The following is a 19354-nucleotide window of genomic DNA, read 5'->3' on the forward strand; positions in this document are numbered from 1 at the left end:
CGATCAGTCAACTGATATCAACCTACATAAAAATGCACCATTCTAAAGACAGAGGACCATAACCAGCTATCCTGCTAACAAGAGGAGGCTACTGTTGTGTTTAGGTGCAGGAAAACAAGAAATGCACTGAAAGATACTTGTGATTTCTATGTGGAGAACACAAAGTGAGGGAGAGGTAATTGTTGAGTGGGGAGAACAGTAAATCACTTAGACACAAAGTTGATTTTTAGGTAGAGGAGGATACCAACCCACTGAGAGAAACATGTGATATTTAGGCGGAGGAGAACATCAAATAACATCGCAGGAACTGTAATTTTTCTGTTGATTAGGAAGACAGTCCACTGTGTGGCAATAGTGATTTTTAGGTGGATGAGAGCAAAAAATATCTGGACAGAAAATATTGCTGCCTTTCTTTTCCAATCAAATACAGCTGCTCATGAATGGCTTCATGAGAGGAGGGCAGGATCAACATTTCTCTACCAAGAAATTCCTTAGATCCATGCTTGGTTTCTAACCCTTACTTAACACATCCTTTACACAGTGTCACACTCTATCTGATCATGGAAAAGTTTAAATCTGTCATTTCAAGAAACAAAAGAAAAAGTCATCAGTGGCTTTAAGGAAACAAGTTATTTTTTATTTGTAATTTTTGCTTCAAATATAATGGCAATGTATTGGTGGCTTTTGCTTGTTCTTCATCCGGTTATTACAAAAATAGACTTTCACAATGAGAGTGTAAAACTATCCCCTCACCCACTCCTCCACTTTCCATCCCAACCCCAGTAACCAGGTATCTGCTGCTATCATGCGTACAAACCCCGTTCCCAAGTGTCTTGCGTACACAAAGAGGTGGCAGTCTGCGTGGATAGCATGTAGTTTATTGGATAGGACAAGGCATCTTCCAAATTCTCTGTTTTTAAAAAAATGTAAATTTGTCAACCTAGGGCGACTTCACAAAATCATACAGCATTTAGATACAGTATATGTACAGATAAGTTCAAAGGTCATGAGAGCGAATGTCAGAAAAGGCAGAGAAAAATCAAGGACACAATAAGTCTCCACGTATACAGAAAACCTAAAGAATTGACCACAGTGATCACATGACTCTGGGACTTGAGGGAGATGCCATCCAGTCCCACGATTAGATGTTCCCCTGTGTTGTGGAGTCGGTAATCTTATAGGGCTGCAAGTCCCATTGTGCAATGGGATTTGGGCCAGAAAATGTTGGGCTGGATGACATTCGAAATCAATCAGAGTCATATGAGGGTGCCATGTTAAACCTGCTTCCGCTTGGATATCAGGTCTGTGATTATTCGCTCGAGCATTCGGGATCCACTCTGCTGTACTTGGACAGTGATCACGTCTTGGTTCACCTCTTTTTTCTCCGGAACTGGTGATTCCTGATCTTGGCGAAAGTTCTCTGAGAGGGGGAAGGAGAGAGGATCATAATATATTATCTACACTGGTTCCAATGTAAAACACTGCTTAAAACCTATGTTAAGAAACGTATCAGGTTCTTGCCATATATTTTATTCCCTAGAGCAGGGGTCAGCAACATTTGGCTCTCCAGAGGATTTGAACTACAACTTCCATAAACCCTAAGCAGCATAATCAATAATGAGAGGTCATGGGACTTGTAGTCCAAATATCTGGAGAGCCAAAGGCTGCATAACCCTGCCCTAGAGGTTGGTTTATATTCTCAGACGTGGCAATGTCACACAGAATCATAAACCACCAATCAGAAAATGTGCCATCTAAAACAGAGTTTACATGCTTTTGCATTTGTATGCATTTTCATTGGTGCAGTTCTCTATTTTTTTAAACCGGGAAAAAGCCACCGTACCTCTTCCCACGTTTCTTTACTATATCCTTTGATTTTTTTTTTCATGTTTGCTAGTTCCCTGAAAAATACATCTGTTTTGCTTTTACCCTGAAAATGAGCCAAATCGAAACGTAACCTTGCAAATGAACTGATGTAAAGACATGCCGTTGTTGAAACACATTATGAATTTATGGTTGCACGATGGTTACGTTTCACCAAGTGCTTATATCTGTGGTTTCATTTAATAATGCACAAAGATGCCTGAGGGTTAGGTGTGCTATATAAATGTACACATAAATAAATAATGAATTCTGGATGTTGTAGTCTTGGTTCACTGTGGTAACTCACCTTTACCTACCTCCCTCATTTCCATACTACCCCACCCCACTCTACCCCCACTTTGCCTATCTCATCCCTGTCCACCCACCCTTTCATACCTACCCTGAAAATAACCAGCCTACCTCATCTCTGCTTATCTCTGTCAACATATCCACCCTAGTTCACGCCAGCGTAACCCTGCTAATCCCAGCTCATCCATGCCGACCATGTTCATCCGTGCCTACAATCTCCAATCTTAGCTCAACTTTTCTCTATTACACCTTAGCTCACCCATACTCCTGTAACCCTTGCTCACCCTTAAAATCACAAGGAACAAGCTAGTGGCAAATCTCTCTCCTCGGCTGGCTCCCTCCTCTGGAACAGCCTCTCCCTTCCTCTCCGTCTTGAGCCAGATTTCCACAAATTCCAGAAGCTCCTCAAGACTTTCCTCTTCGCCCCCCCCTTCCACCTCTCACTCCTCTGCTAATACCCCACAGTTGCTGAGATTGGTGGCCTGGGACCTTATCTGTCCTTCTGGGTCCCAGCCTTTCCGCCCAATCACACTCGGCCTTTTGCCCCATCCCAGCACTTGCCTGCGGGCACCCACTGGCTTGTGTTCACACTTATTATTGGCGGGAATCACTCTGCACCAAGTGATCTCTGCCTGGCACTAACTGTTGCACACAACGGACTCCTTGGGACTTCCCTCTGTGGGACCCCTAGCACTCACCCCCTTCCCTGTCCCTTATCTCTCTCCCTGCACTTGCACGTTCTGAATGCTCACAAGGCCTAGTAGGACCACCCCTTTCCTGTTCATCAGTTTATTCTGTTTGCCTTTGATCCCATGTTCCCTCCTTTTTGCCCTATGGGCCCCTATGTATAAGCGCCTTAGAAATGCACAATAAATAAATAAATAAAACAATGCTTGCCTTAACATGTCCAACATAGTGTTCGCTCACAAGTTACATTAGTTATACACATACTAAAAAGACTTCTGTGAAGTGCAGTCAAGAGGTTTTTTTTCTTCTGCTATGTCTATTACTTATGTTATTTTTCAGCAGGCACTAATTTACATACATGTTTGGAATTACTGGCTAAGTAAAGCCCAGGCATTTACTGCATTCTTACCTATAAATGTAAAATGCAATAAACAGCTACAAATGCCCAAACTATTAGCTCTGCCAAAGCTGGTTTGAAGTGCTACTTGTCACATGCAGCCTAAGTAGAGTGAAGGGTCTAGAGGATTGGTGAGTTAGGCGTTGCAGATAAACCAAATCTGCTTCCTGGAATGCTCCAATCCCCTGGATCAGTAATAAGTGGCAGGAAATGTCCTGGCAACAGTGACTATTATTGCTACCACCACAACAGATATCCTCCCGAGTCCGTCACAAGCCGAATAGGTTCGACATGAGGTCCAGCGCATCCAACGAATATGTCATCATGTGAGAGCTACCCACTTTCCTCCAGCTAGTAAGGATCATTTACACCCAGTTCATCACTGCTTAATATGTACAGGCGCAATATGGAAAAAAGCAGCTCCATAAAGTATTCCATCTGATCTTCAAATCATGATTCTTTTAGAAGCTTGGCTAACTCTCTCGACTACCGTTCATGTGAGAGCCTCCTGATTTGTAGGCCCCGGTTGCAGGTCATTGACCCACACCAGAATCTCGAAATCTACAGCTAAGGGCAGGAAGAAAAAATACCCTAGAAACCAGCTAGAAGCAGATGAGTACTGGAACCCCAGCGCTTGTCCCGACCATTAATTGCACCTAATGTTGGAGGGTATTGGCTGCGTGTGGTTGTGTCCAAACGTGGATCCTCTGCTTACAGTTCCACAAGACAGAACAATTGAATTATAGCGAAACAACCACACTGCGCCAGTTCGCCCTCAGAAAAAATACCCTGCCTACATGCCTTCTATCCAACCTCTCATCCCTCAACTATCCCCTCTCCTTCTTAAAAATCTTGCAACCTTACATTTCCCTCACTCCCTTCAGATGACTCACCAGATCCTGTATACTTGACAGTCTCCTACTCTACCCAACGTCTATCAACAACCACTCTCTTAATCAATGCTTCACCACCGAGGGGCTGCCCTTATGGCTAACTGGTGCCCATCCAGACCCATGACAAAGAAAACTGATTTTTCTTGTGGGCACAAAGGTAACGGGTACTTCTGACCAGGACTCATGAACACTGCAGGTATTCCCCATCTGCCTTTCTTGCAGAACCATGCCCAGCAAGGCCAACTTTATTGGCAGAAGGGTGCTTTATGAGACCACTTACGTTACCTTACCTTTCCTGCCACTTTTACCGATCAGGGGGAATTGAATGGATTTGTCAAGTGGATTTGGTAAGGTGGAATGAACTTTGCATGTCCCATATCTTTACCTTACCAACATGCCTTGGACATCTGCCAGCATTACCAACCGCATGTGATTTGCATGCTGTAAGTAATGCAATACATTCCTTTGGAAAAGGCCTGCATTTATCATCATCTAAATGAAGGTGTGTTCTATAATAATCCAATGTAAATGCCTCGCACAATCGTGCATTTCTGGAGGCATTTACACCGTTTCCAAAATGGAAAGGAAAAGGGAAGAGCCAGGGTGAATTTGCCTGTGTTTTACTCGTCACATGCTCACTTAGTTTCAGCAGTGTAGGAAATGGTATTGTCCAACTGGACCTAATGCCAATTTGACCTACTCCCATTTGACCGCATCCTTTTCACCTAATTCAGTAGGTCAAATGGTCCACTTTAAGACATAGTTGTGGGGCGGGGTAAGGGAATAGGTTGAGGTGGGGAAAATTGGGGGAGTTGTAGGGGGTACAAAAAATTAGGTCAACAAAAATATGGTCAAATGGTCAAATAGAGCAGTTGGTCAAGTGTTTTAGGTCAAACAACCCATATCCTAGAAAAGTGCACTTAGGTGCAAACCTTCACTTTCCCCACGAGTGCAATTTTACAATTTCGTTTTAAATGACCTGCAAATTACTCTGTGGCTCAATACAAGCCTCACAGATCTTTAAAGAAGGTGTTAAGATAGATGTATTTGTGCTAAATCTGTCTTAACACCTTCTTTTGTGATACTTGGAATTATTGTTATGTTTTGAGGCTGAGTGGAGGCACTGAAGAGAAAGAAACCTGTGTGTCTTGCTTTCCCACTCCACCGCAAAACAACAAAAAGGTTCTCATTTTCCACCTTCCATTGCAGTGAAAGAATCAGAAAACCTAAGCATAAAAGAATTACGCCAGTGTTTACACTTATTTTACCACTACAGGTGGATCATTGTAAGTTGCGGAGAATGTTGCATGGAGTTCACCAACTCCATTTGCACCTAAGTGCTGAAGGTCCCCTTGAAGACATTTTCCACATTTCCACCTTGTAAGTGAAAAGTGAATAGTAAAACAGAGGTAAAAAATCCTTTACACTACGCTTTCCCGCAAAATAATGATTGTATGAGTCAATTATAATGGATTCCTATGGAATCTGCCTGCTTTTACCGGGTGGCAATTTCAGAAGTGATTTTCCACCAGCATGAAAGTCCATGATATGATATGATATGGCATTTATAACGCGCCTATACACAAGTGTTTCAAGGCGCGACGAGGCAAGAGAGGGGGAACAGGGGAAGACAGATAACGATCCTACTAGGCCAGGTGTCATTCAGATCGCGCAAGTGCATGGGAAGGGAAAGAGAAAAGTGCGAGGGCGAAGGGAGAGGGGAAAGTGCAGTACATGGAATAGTAGGATAAAAGAATAAATAAACGGCCAGCTGGTGGCAAGTGCCAGGTAAGTGCAGGTAAGGGAACTGTAGGGATACGGAAACAGTCTCTCCCAGTGCAGGGGTTGGCAGGGAGGCAGTGCAGGTGAGCAACTGGCGGGGCCTGGGCCCGAGAGCAGAAAGGGTGGCAATGTAACCAGTGCAGTTTCAGCCAGCAAATCAGCATGGGAGAGGAGGAGAGAAAGCAGAAGCAAAGAGAAGGTGCTTCCGGAACCGGAGATGGTCCTCCTCAAGTTTCAGGGAGGCAAGAAGGCTGTTCCAAAGGGAGGCCCCTGCTGAAGAGAGAGATCTACCACCAACTCGTTGCTTGGAGAAGCGACTGACCCTGAGGGAGTTGGAGGCGGATGAGCGAAGAGCTCGGGAAGGAAGATATTTAGGAAGAGAGAGTTGAAGGTAATGCGGCCCCAGCCCCCAGAATGACGGAAAACCTGCCAGATTTGTTAAGTGGAGCTGGAAAAGCAGGCGTACCTGTGATGTTATTCAGATCCCAAACTCCACCTGACAAATTGATGAAAATCCTGAGGATCAGTAAAATTAGTGTTAAAATCATACTGCCACCTATACCACAATTTTTACCAATCTGCAGGACCCACAAAATGACCTTCCAGACATGTTATGTATGCTTTGTAGGCGAAGCGGGAGATGGGAGGGGTTATATATTTGCTGCTGCTCATTCCTGCTGAACCTGTAAAACCACTGCAGGTGCCATTTACATTTTATTTTCCAGGACACAGAGTAAAATGAAAGATTAAAGGTGATTTTGGCTGTATTTACACTTTTCCTTTCTAATCCATTTTGCAAAAGTAGAAAGTTGCATGCAGGGGACCCTAGAGAACATAAGTGCGTAGGGCTAATGCAGTCCCCTGCATGGAATTACCACTTTTATTTTAAAAAGAAAACAGAGCCCCACTGTTTCATGCCAACATGCATTTTCATGCTGGAGTTCAATCAATGGACTTCTGAGATTTAAACCTTGCAAAAGGCAGGCGGATTCCCGAGGAATCCATTGTAAATGCCCCTTCCAGTCCCCCCACACTCGTTAATTATTGGCATGAGGCATTTACACTTTCCAACAAGCTTAGTGGAAAAATAAGGTGTAAAGAAGCGCAGACCCCTACAAGCAAGTGCAAACAGACCTGCTCCACTCCAGTGTTAGAAGTATTTTCTTCTCAAATTACCCTATATTTTTGTTTCGCTGATTGACTCAGCATCCAATACAGCTGTATTCTAGCAGCAGTGTAATGGTTGCTCTATTTTATGATTTATTTTACAGCGGATAGAAATGTATCTTCGTTCAGTTTAGACGAAAGACTGTGTGGGATAATACATTGATCTTGCTCTGAGTTCACAACTTCCCAACTTCCTAATACTCCATTGTTCACACAGCTCAAGACCAGGAATGAATTGCCCGGGGGATCCCAGGGGTAAACATACTGACCGTAAAATATGAAACCGGCTCACTATCCGTGTGTTGCGCAATATGCCACTTCACGTGGCATGCCAACCATCCTTGCACCTGCAATTTGTTCCTCATTTAATTTCCTTTTAGTTGGCCTTGTCCCCTACGTTATTAAATGCTTACATCCAGCATTTGGTTAAGCTCATCCATTCCCATGGCCTCTGATGCTACTCCTATGCTGGTGACACCCAGATTGTTCTACGGCTTGATCTTTCCTACTCTGATCCGGCGTCTCAGCTGCAGAGTTGCTTGGGTGGGGGGGCGCTGTTGCGCACAACAAAAATGGCCGCCTGATTTCAGAGCTTCCGCTCCGCTGAGATATCCTGTGCCATTTCATCCGCTTCAGCACTGCCTGCTGAGCCCAAACACATGGGGAATATAGCCCGGCTACTCGTGGTGGCCCAAGTGAACTCCTGTAACTGGGAAGCCAGAAACGCCGGAGATACAGCGCCATACAGGTCGGCCGACACGTGCGACAACAGAGATCCGACAGCAAGCTCCAGAGGGATCTACTCGAGGGTCACGGGTGCGGCAGAGGGAGCGAGGCCCCAGAGCTGCAGTCTGGGCCCAACACCCACCGGTGATACGCGGCTGACTCTGGGTTGGCTGTGGCACGGATGGTGAAGCCGGGCGATCCGACACACGCTCCTGTTCGGCCCGGGCGTGCGGCGGCTCGTGTCCATGGAACTCCGGAGAGCCTCTGCAGATCCTGAAGCATGGCACAGGTGAGGCGTGCGGCGGGTCCGTGATACATGACCGGACAGAGGCCAGGGGCCGAAGATATCCGTGTTGGATTCAAGTAAGGAGGCAGGGTTGGACAGCGGAGGGGGGTCGCAAGGGACACATAAGCATCCGGATGGAGCGGCTGGTGCAGACCCGGGGACAACTCCTACTGAGCAGTTATATTCAATCTGCCCACGTTGCCGGGCCGGTGAGTTCTGGCGACGCAAGTAGCACTTTGAAGGGACTGGAGCGCTTCCCTGACTCGGGGAGCGGCCCCTCTAAGTCCCCCAATACTAGCAGTGACCCTCTGCTGGGGCGGCACTGAACGGACCATTGTGGGCCCACGCTCCGGCTCTGTGCTCCGGATCCCGGGCGGACTATAATACACGCCAAAAGATCTCAGAGGGCGCACCTTGTCATTACTGTTCCGCAGAGCGCAGAGCGTGCCCCGCTCTGGGGACCAGTCTGATGGATGTCCTAAACATACGAAAGCGGCTTGTAGACGGGAGCGGCTCGGACCCTCCCTTAAACAACCCGGAACTGAAAAATTCTGCAAACGTGATAATTATAGAGGGCGGTATGTGAGGGGACACAGTCCACTCGAAATACCAAGCGCTGACTGGGGGCACATTGTGGAGTGAACGTTTAAAACGCCTCTAGCCCTGCAGTCTGACCCTGTCGCGGGGCTGTGACACTGTTAAAAGGATCAAGAGTAGACGGCGAACAAAAAGGCGGCTAGTAATTTACTGTGTTGCTTCAGAACACTGTTTGGACAATATCATGGGGGAACCACAGAAGTCGGGAAAAAGTTCCAAGACTCCAGGAAAACAAAGAAAGGCCCTATGGACGCCTACACGGGCAGTCAGGGTCAGGCCGCGGTGGCTGACGTCCACATGGATTCCAACGAGGCCCTCAATACAGAATCTAGCGACAACCTGGATAACTTAACTACAATAGTGGAAAATGGGTTTCACGCGGTCAACACGAAGCTGGATGACATAGTGTCCACCATCGGCTCCTTGAAAGCCAGAGTGGAAAAAGAAAGTTTGCATGTAACAGAAACTGAAAACAGAATAAGCACTAATGAAGACACTATTGCAGACCACAGCCGCGACATCGCCCAAATCAAGGAAAACATGGTGAAACTAAAGAATAAATGCAAGGATCTAGAGTCGCGCTCAAGGAGTAACAACATCTGTGTGGTGGGCGTAGCGGAATCCTTTGGCAAAGGCCAAATGGAGAAACAACTCGAAATACTACTCAAAACCCTGTTCGGGCCTGAGACATTTTCCGAACATTTCTTGGTAGAACGTGCACATCGCACGCTGGCTCCAGCACCTAAACCAGGCGCACCACCGCGCACTATAATTGCACGACTCCTCAATTATAGGGATAGAGACACAATCCTACGAAAGGCAAGAGAGGCGGGCACCCTCCAATTTGAGGAAAGTCTCATACACATCTATCCAGATTTCTCCTTGGGGGTCCAGGCAAGCAGAATATCCTACGAGCCAGTCAAGAGGCTCTTAAGAGAACGTCAGACCCCATATGCCTTGATTTTTCTGGGCAAAATGAGGATCCAGCATGCAGGAACTGCTCATTTCTTTGAGTCTCCGGCCAAGGCTACAGAATACATTGAGAATTCCATACCCTTCCCACCTACAGGGGGCAGACCGGCACAAAATAATAGACCCAGACCTGCAGACTAAGAAATGTTTAGGAGTCAACCCTTTCTGGGCTAGCGTCAAGATAAGTTTATGATTAAGTGGTACCAGGCAATTTGGTTGGTGGAGCTGCTGGACCTGATCGGCGGCCATGTGAAGCAACATGGCTACCCACGGAATATTCCATAAGTTTGGTTTGGCACATCGTCAAGTTGGGGGTGACGATGAGGGTGCGGGGGTGGTCCAGGATGCGGGGAATGGTGATTTCAGCTCCAGTATTGACTTATGGTGGCATGACGTTGGGGGTTGGCGCCACTCTATGGAGCTGGGTTCAGGGGGAAAGTTGTTGAAAGTAACTTGTTGGTTGAAAAATAAAATTATGGTTGCATTGAGGCTGGCACCGATCATATTGCATGAATACTGTAAACCCGTTAAGCGTGACAATGGCAAATGTTCCATCCCAAAGCCCCGGTGATGGGTTTAAGGTAAAACTCCTGATGTGGAATGTACGGGGATTAAACAATCAAATGAAGGTCAAGAAAATCACCAATTACATTGCCAGGCACAATCCTCAAATCTTAATGATACAAGAAACCCATGCAGTGGGAACAAGTAACGCTCACATACTGCCTAGATGGGGTCCCCTAAGGTTCACACAAACTATTCATCCCAGTCCAGAGGGGTGATCACCCTTATTCATCCAGGCCTTGGGTTCTGGGTGGAAGGACACAAAGTTGATCTGCTGGGTAGATATTTTATGGTCTGGGTGGAGGTGGCTGCCCAACAATTACTCCTGGTCAACACATATGGTCCCAACATCGATGACCCGGCTTTCTACATGGATATATATCAGATAATTGTCTCACTTGATGTACCAAATGTGCTATGGGGGGGAGACTTCAATCTAGCCCTTGACCCGGCCCTTGACAGATCCTCGAAGATAGTTAGGACCCCAAGCAGGGCAGTACTAAATCTGAGACGTGTGTTGTCGCAACTGGTGCTGGTGGATGCATGGCGGGAGACTCATCCTGGTAACAGGAGATACACGTTTTACTCCTCGGTCCATGACTCAGAGTCCAGGATTGATTATTGGTTTATCTCCAAGCCTTTGACGGCTGCGGTAGAGGGGTGTGAAATCCTTCCTCGAACATTGTCAGACCATTCCCCAGTCCTGTTGGAACTAATGTTTCAGAATGCTCCGAGCCCCTCCAGGTGGTGGAGAATGCCAGGGGGAATATTGGGAGACCCGGGGATGGTAGAGACACTCCATGTTGAGATTGCAGAGTTTTTATATAATAATGTGGGATCGGTTGATGACAGGTACTCAACAGTGTGGGAATCCTTCAAGGTCTGGATAAGGGGTGTGTTGATATCCAAAACTACGGGTATGCTGAAGGCTTTGAGAACCGAGTTGTCATCTATCGAAAGCACATTGAACTCACTGGAGAAAACATACACAAACACGCAAGATAAAGTATTATTAGCGGAAATACACACGCACCTTCAAGAATTCGATAAACTGGTCATAAGGGAGGTCCGATACGTGGCAGCCCCTATGCGCGCGCGCAGATACGGGGAGGGCAACAAAGCTGGGAGAATGCTGTCCAATTTACTTAAGCATGATAAACAACCCACTCAGATCACAAGTATACGCACAGCACAGGGGACGGTACTGCTTAGAGATGAAGACATTAATGGGGAATTCATGGAATTTTATAAGGAATTATATTCAAATAAAGATAAGAAAACACTCATAGAAATTAAGACATATCTTGAGGCTCTCTCCCTCCCTAAGCTCCCTGACGAAGAACGCCTAGCGATGGATCAACCGGTGACTCCGGAAGAGATTGCGGAAATGGTCAAAGCACTGGCTACAGGCAGGGCACCAGGGTCGGACGGGTTGGGGCGGAATTCTACAAAGAGTTTCACGAGGAACTCATTCCAATACTGATGCAGGTATGGGAGGAAGCACTTGAACGCGGCAGGTTACCCCCAACTATGAGAGAGGCTATAATAACTGTACTCCCTAAGCCTAGGCGACCACCACAGGATGTATCGTCCTACAGGCCCCTGTAACTTAAAAATACTGATGCCAAAATATTTGCAAAGGTCCTGGCAAATCGGCTTCTGCTGACAGTCCCCACCCTAGTCCATCCTGAACAGAACAGGTTCATCCCCACAAGATCCACAGCCTTGAACCTCCGCAGACTCTTTGGTATAATGGCACAAATAGACCCCGCGGGGAGAGCAGTGGCCATATCCCTTGACGCTGAAAAAGCATTTGATTCGGTCTCGTGGGTCTACCTCCTTGCGGTACTGGAGACCTATGGGGTGGGGCCCAATTTCATAAGGTATGTTAGACTCCTATACACAGAGCCTGGAGCTCGTGTCCTGACAAATAAAGCCATCTCTGAGATGTTCCTGTTGGGAAGGGGAACTAGACAGGGTTGCCCTTTTTCTCCCCTGCTGTTCGCATTAACATTGAGCCAATGGCGGCCGCGGTCCATCTTAGGCACGCAGATAGAGGGATTAAAATGAAGGGATCCACCCAGCTGATCTCGCTCTATGCGGACGACACGTTACTATATGTCAAGGAACCTGAATTAAACATAGCCCCCATTATGGCGGAGGTACAGGAGTTTGCAAATTACTCTGGGTACACAATAGATAAGGCTAAATCCGAAATATTCCCGCTTACACCGGCCACGAGATGCCCTGCAGTGATAGATGGACTCAAATGATCTGAAGACCATATTAGATACCTGGGAATTCTGGTATCCAGGAATAAGCTCACACTGTACTCCCGATAATTACGAAAGTGCCCTGCAAACTTTAAATACCAAACTCCAGATGTGGGGGCGGCTCCCGATTTCATTAGCCAGTCGAGTTGCTATTCTTAAAATGGTGATCTTGCCTAAGCTCCTTTACTTGTTTTCCAACATCCCTATATGGCCTGGCAGAGCCTTCTTCGCCAAACTCAGATCCATGGTGGTAACATTTCTTTGGAACGGTAAGACAGCGAGGATAGGGTGGGAAAAAATGGTGGAACCCTATGCTTCAGGAGGAATATCAGCCCCTGATTTTGAGCTTTATTACTATGTGGCCCAAGCACAATTTGCGAAATATTGGTACAATGCGGGTGTCATGCATGCTGGTCGCTACGCTCGTAGGACAGCGAGACCGTTCTACTCCAAATGGAGACTATTCGATACGTTACCGGGAAAACGACGTTTACACTTTTCACGTCGGTAACTTCACGTGACTTTTGCTTCGTCACGTGAACTACGGTATCACGTATTTAAGCAGCGTAGAAACTTCACTCGCTGCTTCTGATCGTCTCTATTGGCGTTGTGTAGCTGAACCTCTGATCTACTTCCTGGCATAATCCTACAGCTACTTTTGGGCCTTCGATAGCGTGTGTTCCGCCACACGCTGATTCCTGGATCTATCCCTTCGCGTGATCATGCACACGCGTTCTCTGTCTTCGATTGCGGCTGGCCAAGGCTGCGTGAATCCTGCCCACGTGTAATTCCACACGCGCTCTTTGTCTTCACACGCGGCTGGCCAAGGCTGCGTGAATCCTGCCCGCGTGTAAAATCCACACGCGCTCTTCGTCTTCAAGTGCGGCTGGCCAAGGCTGCGCGAATCCTGCCCGCGTGTAAATCCACACGCGCACGATTGTCTTCACACGCGGCTGGCCCTCTGCCCGCATGTAAAATCCACACGCGCTCTTCGTCTTCAAGTGCGGCTGGCCAAGGCTGCGCGAATCCTGCCCGCGTGTAAATCCACACGCGCACGTTGTCTTCACACGCGGCTGGCCAAGGCTGCGTGAATCCTGCCCGCGTGTAGAATCCACACGCGCTCTTCATCTTCAAGTGCGGCTGGCCAAGGCTGCGCGAATCCTGCCCGCGTGTAAATCCACACGCGCACGTTGTCTTCACACGCGGCTGGCCCAGGCTGCGCGAATCCTGCCCGCGTGTAATTCCACACGCGCACGTTGTCTTCACACGCGGCTGGCCCAGGCTGCGCGAATCCTGCCCGCGTGTAAATCCACACGCGCACGTTGTCTTCATACGCTATTTTCTTCTAACTCCTGCATCTGTGGAATTAACAGAAGGATTGATCCCTAAAGTGGGAAGGAAGCCTTTCAAGGATCATTGGAAGTGACTTTGAACTGAACTTTGGACGCTATCCTGTGGTGAATTCAACCCGTATCTAGCGTGAGCCTCGTTCCGTTCGGGATAAGTCTCCCTTACTAATTTACCCTTCCCTGTCGTTTTGTTCTTCATTTCAAATCCATCAAGAGACTTCTGGATTGTTCTACCCAGAGATACAGGTCAGTGTGATCATTCCTGTCATTATCTAATTCATCATACTCAGGTTGGAGCAGTTATTCATGATACTTTAATTTGTCCTAGGCTGGATTACTATACCTTACCCACGCCCTTTCCAGTGATCCATCGCTCTGCCTGTTTTATCAGCCAGAGGGTTGTATCATTTGGAAGGTCTTTGTTGACTTCACGACTATCAAGTCGGGTGAACAGGGATCCGGAAGACCCTACCTCCTGTATCCTTTTGAGTATTGTATCCTTTTCAGTTGATACTTTGGTACAATTCTGACAGAATCAGAAGCCATGGAGGGTACGGATCCTTTAACTGTTTTGACACAGTTGATCAACGATTTGAGAAACGAAATGGTTACTGCACAGGACATGTTACGGCACCGTATGGACGTTATGCAAGACGCCCTACATGGTAGTCCTCAGGGAGCACAGGCGCCGATGGCTACTGCATCTGGATCTGGGACTACGGCACCCCCACAGGAAACTATTAATGTGGTTATGCCCACTCAGTTTCCCTTGGCCCCTCCGGAAAGGTTCACGGGTGATCCCAAAACCTACAGAACCTTTGTAAATCAGTGCCGACTCCATTTCCTTTGCCGTCCTGCATCTTTTCCTGATCTAACCACAAAAGCAGCCTTCGTGCTTTCCCATTTAGGGGGCACAGCCGCTGCTTGGGCTAACCCTTTGTTGGAAACTAATAGCCCTTTGTTGTACGATTGTGACGATCTCTTGACTGCTATGAGTAAAGTCTTTGACATGCGTTACTCTACTCAAGCCACAGATCTAGAGTTGCTTAACCTACAACAGGGCAGCCAACCCCTTATGTCTTACGTTGCCCGGTTCAATCAACTGACGGCGGAAACCCAATGACCTGACAGCAAGAAAACGGCTGTTTTTTACAAGGGTCTTTCTGAAGAACTGAAAGACACCTTATCTACTGTTCCTGTGGTTCCTACGGGTTTCCCAGAGCTGCTCGATTTGGTTCTACAAATCGACGCCCGAAGGAATGCTCGAAAGGGAGAGAAAAAGCCCTTCATGCCAGTCTCGGGGCGGTCAGAGACACCAGCAGTCGTCTCTAATGACCCTGAACCCATGCAAATAGGCGCCGTGAGAGGCCGATTGTCCAATGCAGAACGGGAGAACCGAAGAAAAAACCACTTATGTATGTACTGTGGTTCTTCCGAGCATTTATTGGCAACATGTCCTAAAAAACCCGTCAAGCGTGCGGGAAACGCCAAAACTCGACATTAGCAGGAGTCCCTATGTCGAGTGTTTCATCGGACTCCAGTACCATTCCTAAACATGCACCTGTAATAGTTCAGGTGACGTTACATTGTGATGAGCGAGAAGTGGTTTCCAAGGCCATGGTTGATTCTGGAGCCACCAGCAATTATATAGACATCACCTATGCCAAGAACCATTCCTTACCCCTTGTAAACAAAAAAAGACCTGAAACGGTGAACACCGTGGACGGATCTGTTTTAGTTTCTGGTATGGTAACCCAGGAGACGGTACCGGTTCAGATGACGTTATCTAATAACCATTCAGAAGAAATCATCTTCGATGTTATTGCTGCTCCGCAGTACGAGATCATACTTGGTCTTGCATGGTTAACCCTTCACAATCCTGCTGTTGACTGGGTTTCGGGATCGCTCCAATATCCTTCGACTCATTGCAATGAACATTGCTTTACCAGTCAGGAGGTGTCAAATAAACAACACATATTGGCCTCTATGGTGGAGGAATCTGCTATCAGCGTTGTACATCGATGCGACAACATAATACCATGCGAATACACTGATTATGCTGATGTCTTTGATAAAGGCCAGGCAGAACGATTACCTCCTCATCGACAGTACGACTGTCCTAGCGAATTGATTCCTGGTGCCAAAATTCCTACAGGCCGTGTTTATTCTTTAACACCTAAAGAAGATGTCGTGTTAAAAGAATACATTGACAAAGCGCTAGCAATGGGCTTTATACGGCCCTCACAATCTCCTGCTGCATCTCCTCTATTCTTTGTGCCTAAGAAAGAGGGAGACCTCAGACCATGCATTGATTACAGGGCACTTAATGATATCACCATCAAAAACCAATACCCCTTACCTCTAATAAACGTTCTGTTGGATCAGTTAGGCACTTCCAGTTACTTCACCAAATTGGACTTGCGAGGTGCATACAATTTGGTTCGCATTCGTGAAGGCGACGAATGGAAGACCGCTTTTAAGACACGGTATGGTCTTTACGAATATCTGGTAATGCCTTTTGGTCTGTGCAATGCTCCCGCCACATTTCAATTCTTCATGAATGACATATTCAGAGACATAATGGACCGATTTGTGGTTGTCTATCTGGACGACATTTTGATCTACTCATCATCTTTATCGGAACACGTCAGACATGTTTCTACAGTCCTACAAAGACTTAGGGAGAACCATCTTTATGTGAAAGCCGAAAAATGTGTCTTTCATTCACAGGAAGTGGAATTCCTGGGTTACGACATTACCAATCTAGGTGCTCGAATGAGTCGTTCCAAGGTAAAGGCCGTCTTGAACTGGCCAATTCCACATAACGTCAAGTCACTACAGTCTTTCTTGGGCTTTGCGAATTTCTATTGCAGATTTATCCATTCCTTTTCCAAAACAGTAACTCCTTTGACGGCTTTAACTAGTTCCAAAGTACCTTTCTGTTGGAACCAACATGCCCAAGCAGCATTCGAAAAGCTGAAGGAAGCATTTACCACTGCACCCGTGCTTCAACATCCGGATCCTGATCGCCAGTTTGTCGTTGAAGCGGATGCATCCAGTGTCGCTATTGGCGCAGTGCTCTCACAAGTTTGCACGGAAACCAAGGAGGAACACCCAGTGGCTTTCTTCTCTCGTAAACTCACCTCATATGAACGGAACTACACCGTTACTGAGCGGGAACTACTGGCTATCAAAGATGCCTTCCGAGAATGGCGTCATCATCTTCTTGGGGCCAAACAACAGGTGTTGGTGTACTCTGACCATAGAAACCTCCAAGCATTCAAATCCATGAAATGCCTTACGGCCCGTCAGGCCAGATGGCATGTCTTTTTTGCCCAATACGATTTCCAGGTCACCTATCGTCCTGCCCGAGAACATGTTAAGTCGGACGCTTTGTCCCGTATGAGTAAAGAGGCGCAGGAAGAAAAACAAGTACAGACCCAGCTGTTGGCAGATCATGTGATTTGTAGTTGTTCGGTTCAACCATCCTTAAAAACCGAAATACAAGAGTGGGTAAAAAACAATCCACAAGTAGTCCAGGATATGAATCTGGACGTGCATAACGGTTTACCATTCACACAAGGAGTGCTTTATCTACCAACTCCTTCAATGCGGAATGAAGCCCTCAAATGGAATCATGATTCCTTGATTGCAGCCCATCCTGGACAGAAGAAAACACTGGACCTGCTCAAAAGGTGGTGCTGGTGGCCATCCATGGCAAAAGACGTTATAAACTACGTATCTTCTTGTTCTATATGTATCCAATGTAAAAATACACCTGGTAAACCAGTGGGCTTACTCCAATCCCTGCCTGTCCCTACCAAACCATGGGACATGATATCTATGGACTTTGTGGTAGAACTCCCCCCAAATCAGGGATATGATACCCTATGGGTCGTAGTGGATTATTTCACCAAATTGGCCCTATTTATTCCTTGTATTGGTTTACCAACTGCTACTGTTCTGGCTGAACTGTTCATCCAACATATATTTCGTTTCTTTGGTCTACCGTCAGTAATCATTACTGACAGGGGCTCGCAGTTTGCGTCACGCTTTTGGAGAGCTTTAACATCTGCCTTACTAATTGATGATAGAATGTCCAGCGCTTATCATCCACAAACTGACGGACAGACTGAAAGGGTCAATTGTACTATGGAACAATATCTGCGGTGTCTATGTTTGCAATATCAATCGGATTGGCTCACGGTACTGCCGGCGGCTGAATTTGCCTATAACAACTCTTATCATAGTGCCATAGGCACTTCACCGTTCTATGCTCTCTATGGACAACACCCCCGATCAATACCTCTGGATTCCGGTCTATCCCTGGACACGCCTGCCGCAGGCCGTACTCTTCGTGATCTGAAGAGATTACAAAGAAAGGTGAAGCAGCAATTGGAGCAGGCTAAACGACGTGACAAGTTCTATGCCGATGCTCATAGGGTATCCGCACCTGTCTATAAGGCTGGGATGAAAGTCTGGCTATCCACTAAGAACTTAAGGATTCCAGGCAAAAAGAAATTGTTGCCTAGATACATCGGTCCGTATGAAGTGCTCCATGTTCTTAATCCTGCTGCTGTACGTCTGGCTTTGCCACAACGATGGCGGGTGCATCCTGTATTCCACGTCTCGCTCATCAAGCCGTTCTCTGACACTACTAGACTGCCTGTACGGCCTGTTGCTATTTCTGTGCGGGGGTCTGATGAATACGAGGTACAGGACATACTGGATATGAAACTCCGTTCTGGTAGACCATATTATCTGGTAGACTGGAAGGGCTATGGTCCCGAAGATAGGTCCTGGGAACCTCTTTCCAACATACATGCTCCTGCTTTATTGAAGCGCTTTCACACAAGAAGGGGAGAGGTTGTCCCTTTGGGGGATGGCACTGTCATGCATGCTGGTCGCTACGCTCGTAGGACAGCGAGACCGTTCTACTCCAAATGGAGACTATTCGATACGTTACCGGGAAAACGACGTTTACACTTTTCACGTCGCTAACTTCACGTGACTTTTGCTTCGTCACGTGAACTACGGTATCACGTATTTAAGCAGCGTAGAAACTTCACTCGCTGCTTCTGATCGTCTCTATTGGCGTTGTGTAGCTGAACCTCTGATCTACTTCCTGGCATAATCCTACAGCTACTTTTGGGCCTTCGATAGCGTGTGTTCCGCCACACGCTGATTCCTGGATCTATCCCTTCGCGTGATAATGCACACGCGTTCTCTGTCTTCGATTGCGGCTGGCCAAGGCTGCGTGAATCCTGCCCGCGTGTAATTCCACACGCGCTCTTTGTCTTCACACGCGGCTGGCCAAGGCTGCGTGAATCCTGCCCGCGTGTAAAATCCACACGCGCTCTTCGTCTTCAAGTGCGGCTGGCCAAGGCTGCGCGAATCCTGCCCGCGTGTAAATCCACACGCGCACGATTGTCTTCACACGCGGCTGGCCCAGGCTGCGCGAATCCTGCCCGCGTGTAAAATCCACACGC

The 19354-nt window shown here is 47.1% G+C and overlaps 1 protein-coding gene across 1 annotated transcript in view; it reads right to left on the bottom strand.

The window, feature by feature from the left end:
- Positions 1 to 744: 744 nt before the first annotated feature.
- The window catches only part of FAM237A (family with sequence similarity 237 member A), a 33719-nt gene continuing 15109 nt past the window's right edge, over positions 745 to 19354 (bottom strand). The window contains exon 2 of the mRNA XM_069617333.1: positions 745 to 1420. Within this exon, the coding sequence (XP_069473434.1) occupies positions 1275 to 1420 (146 nt within the window). The 3' untranslated portion in view covers positions 745 to 1274. The remainder of the gene's footprint in view (positions 1421 to 19354) is intronic.

The sequence above is a fragment of the Ambystoma mexicanum genome, chromosome 9 (assembly GCF_040938575.1).
Source record: "Ambystoma mexicanum isolate Mex_15411 chromosome 9, UKY_AmexF1_1, whole genome shotgun sequence".
NCBI lineage: Eukaryota > Metazoa > Chordata > Amphibia > Caudata > Ambystomatidae > Ambystoma > Ambystoma mexicanum.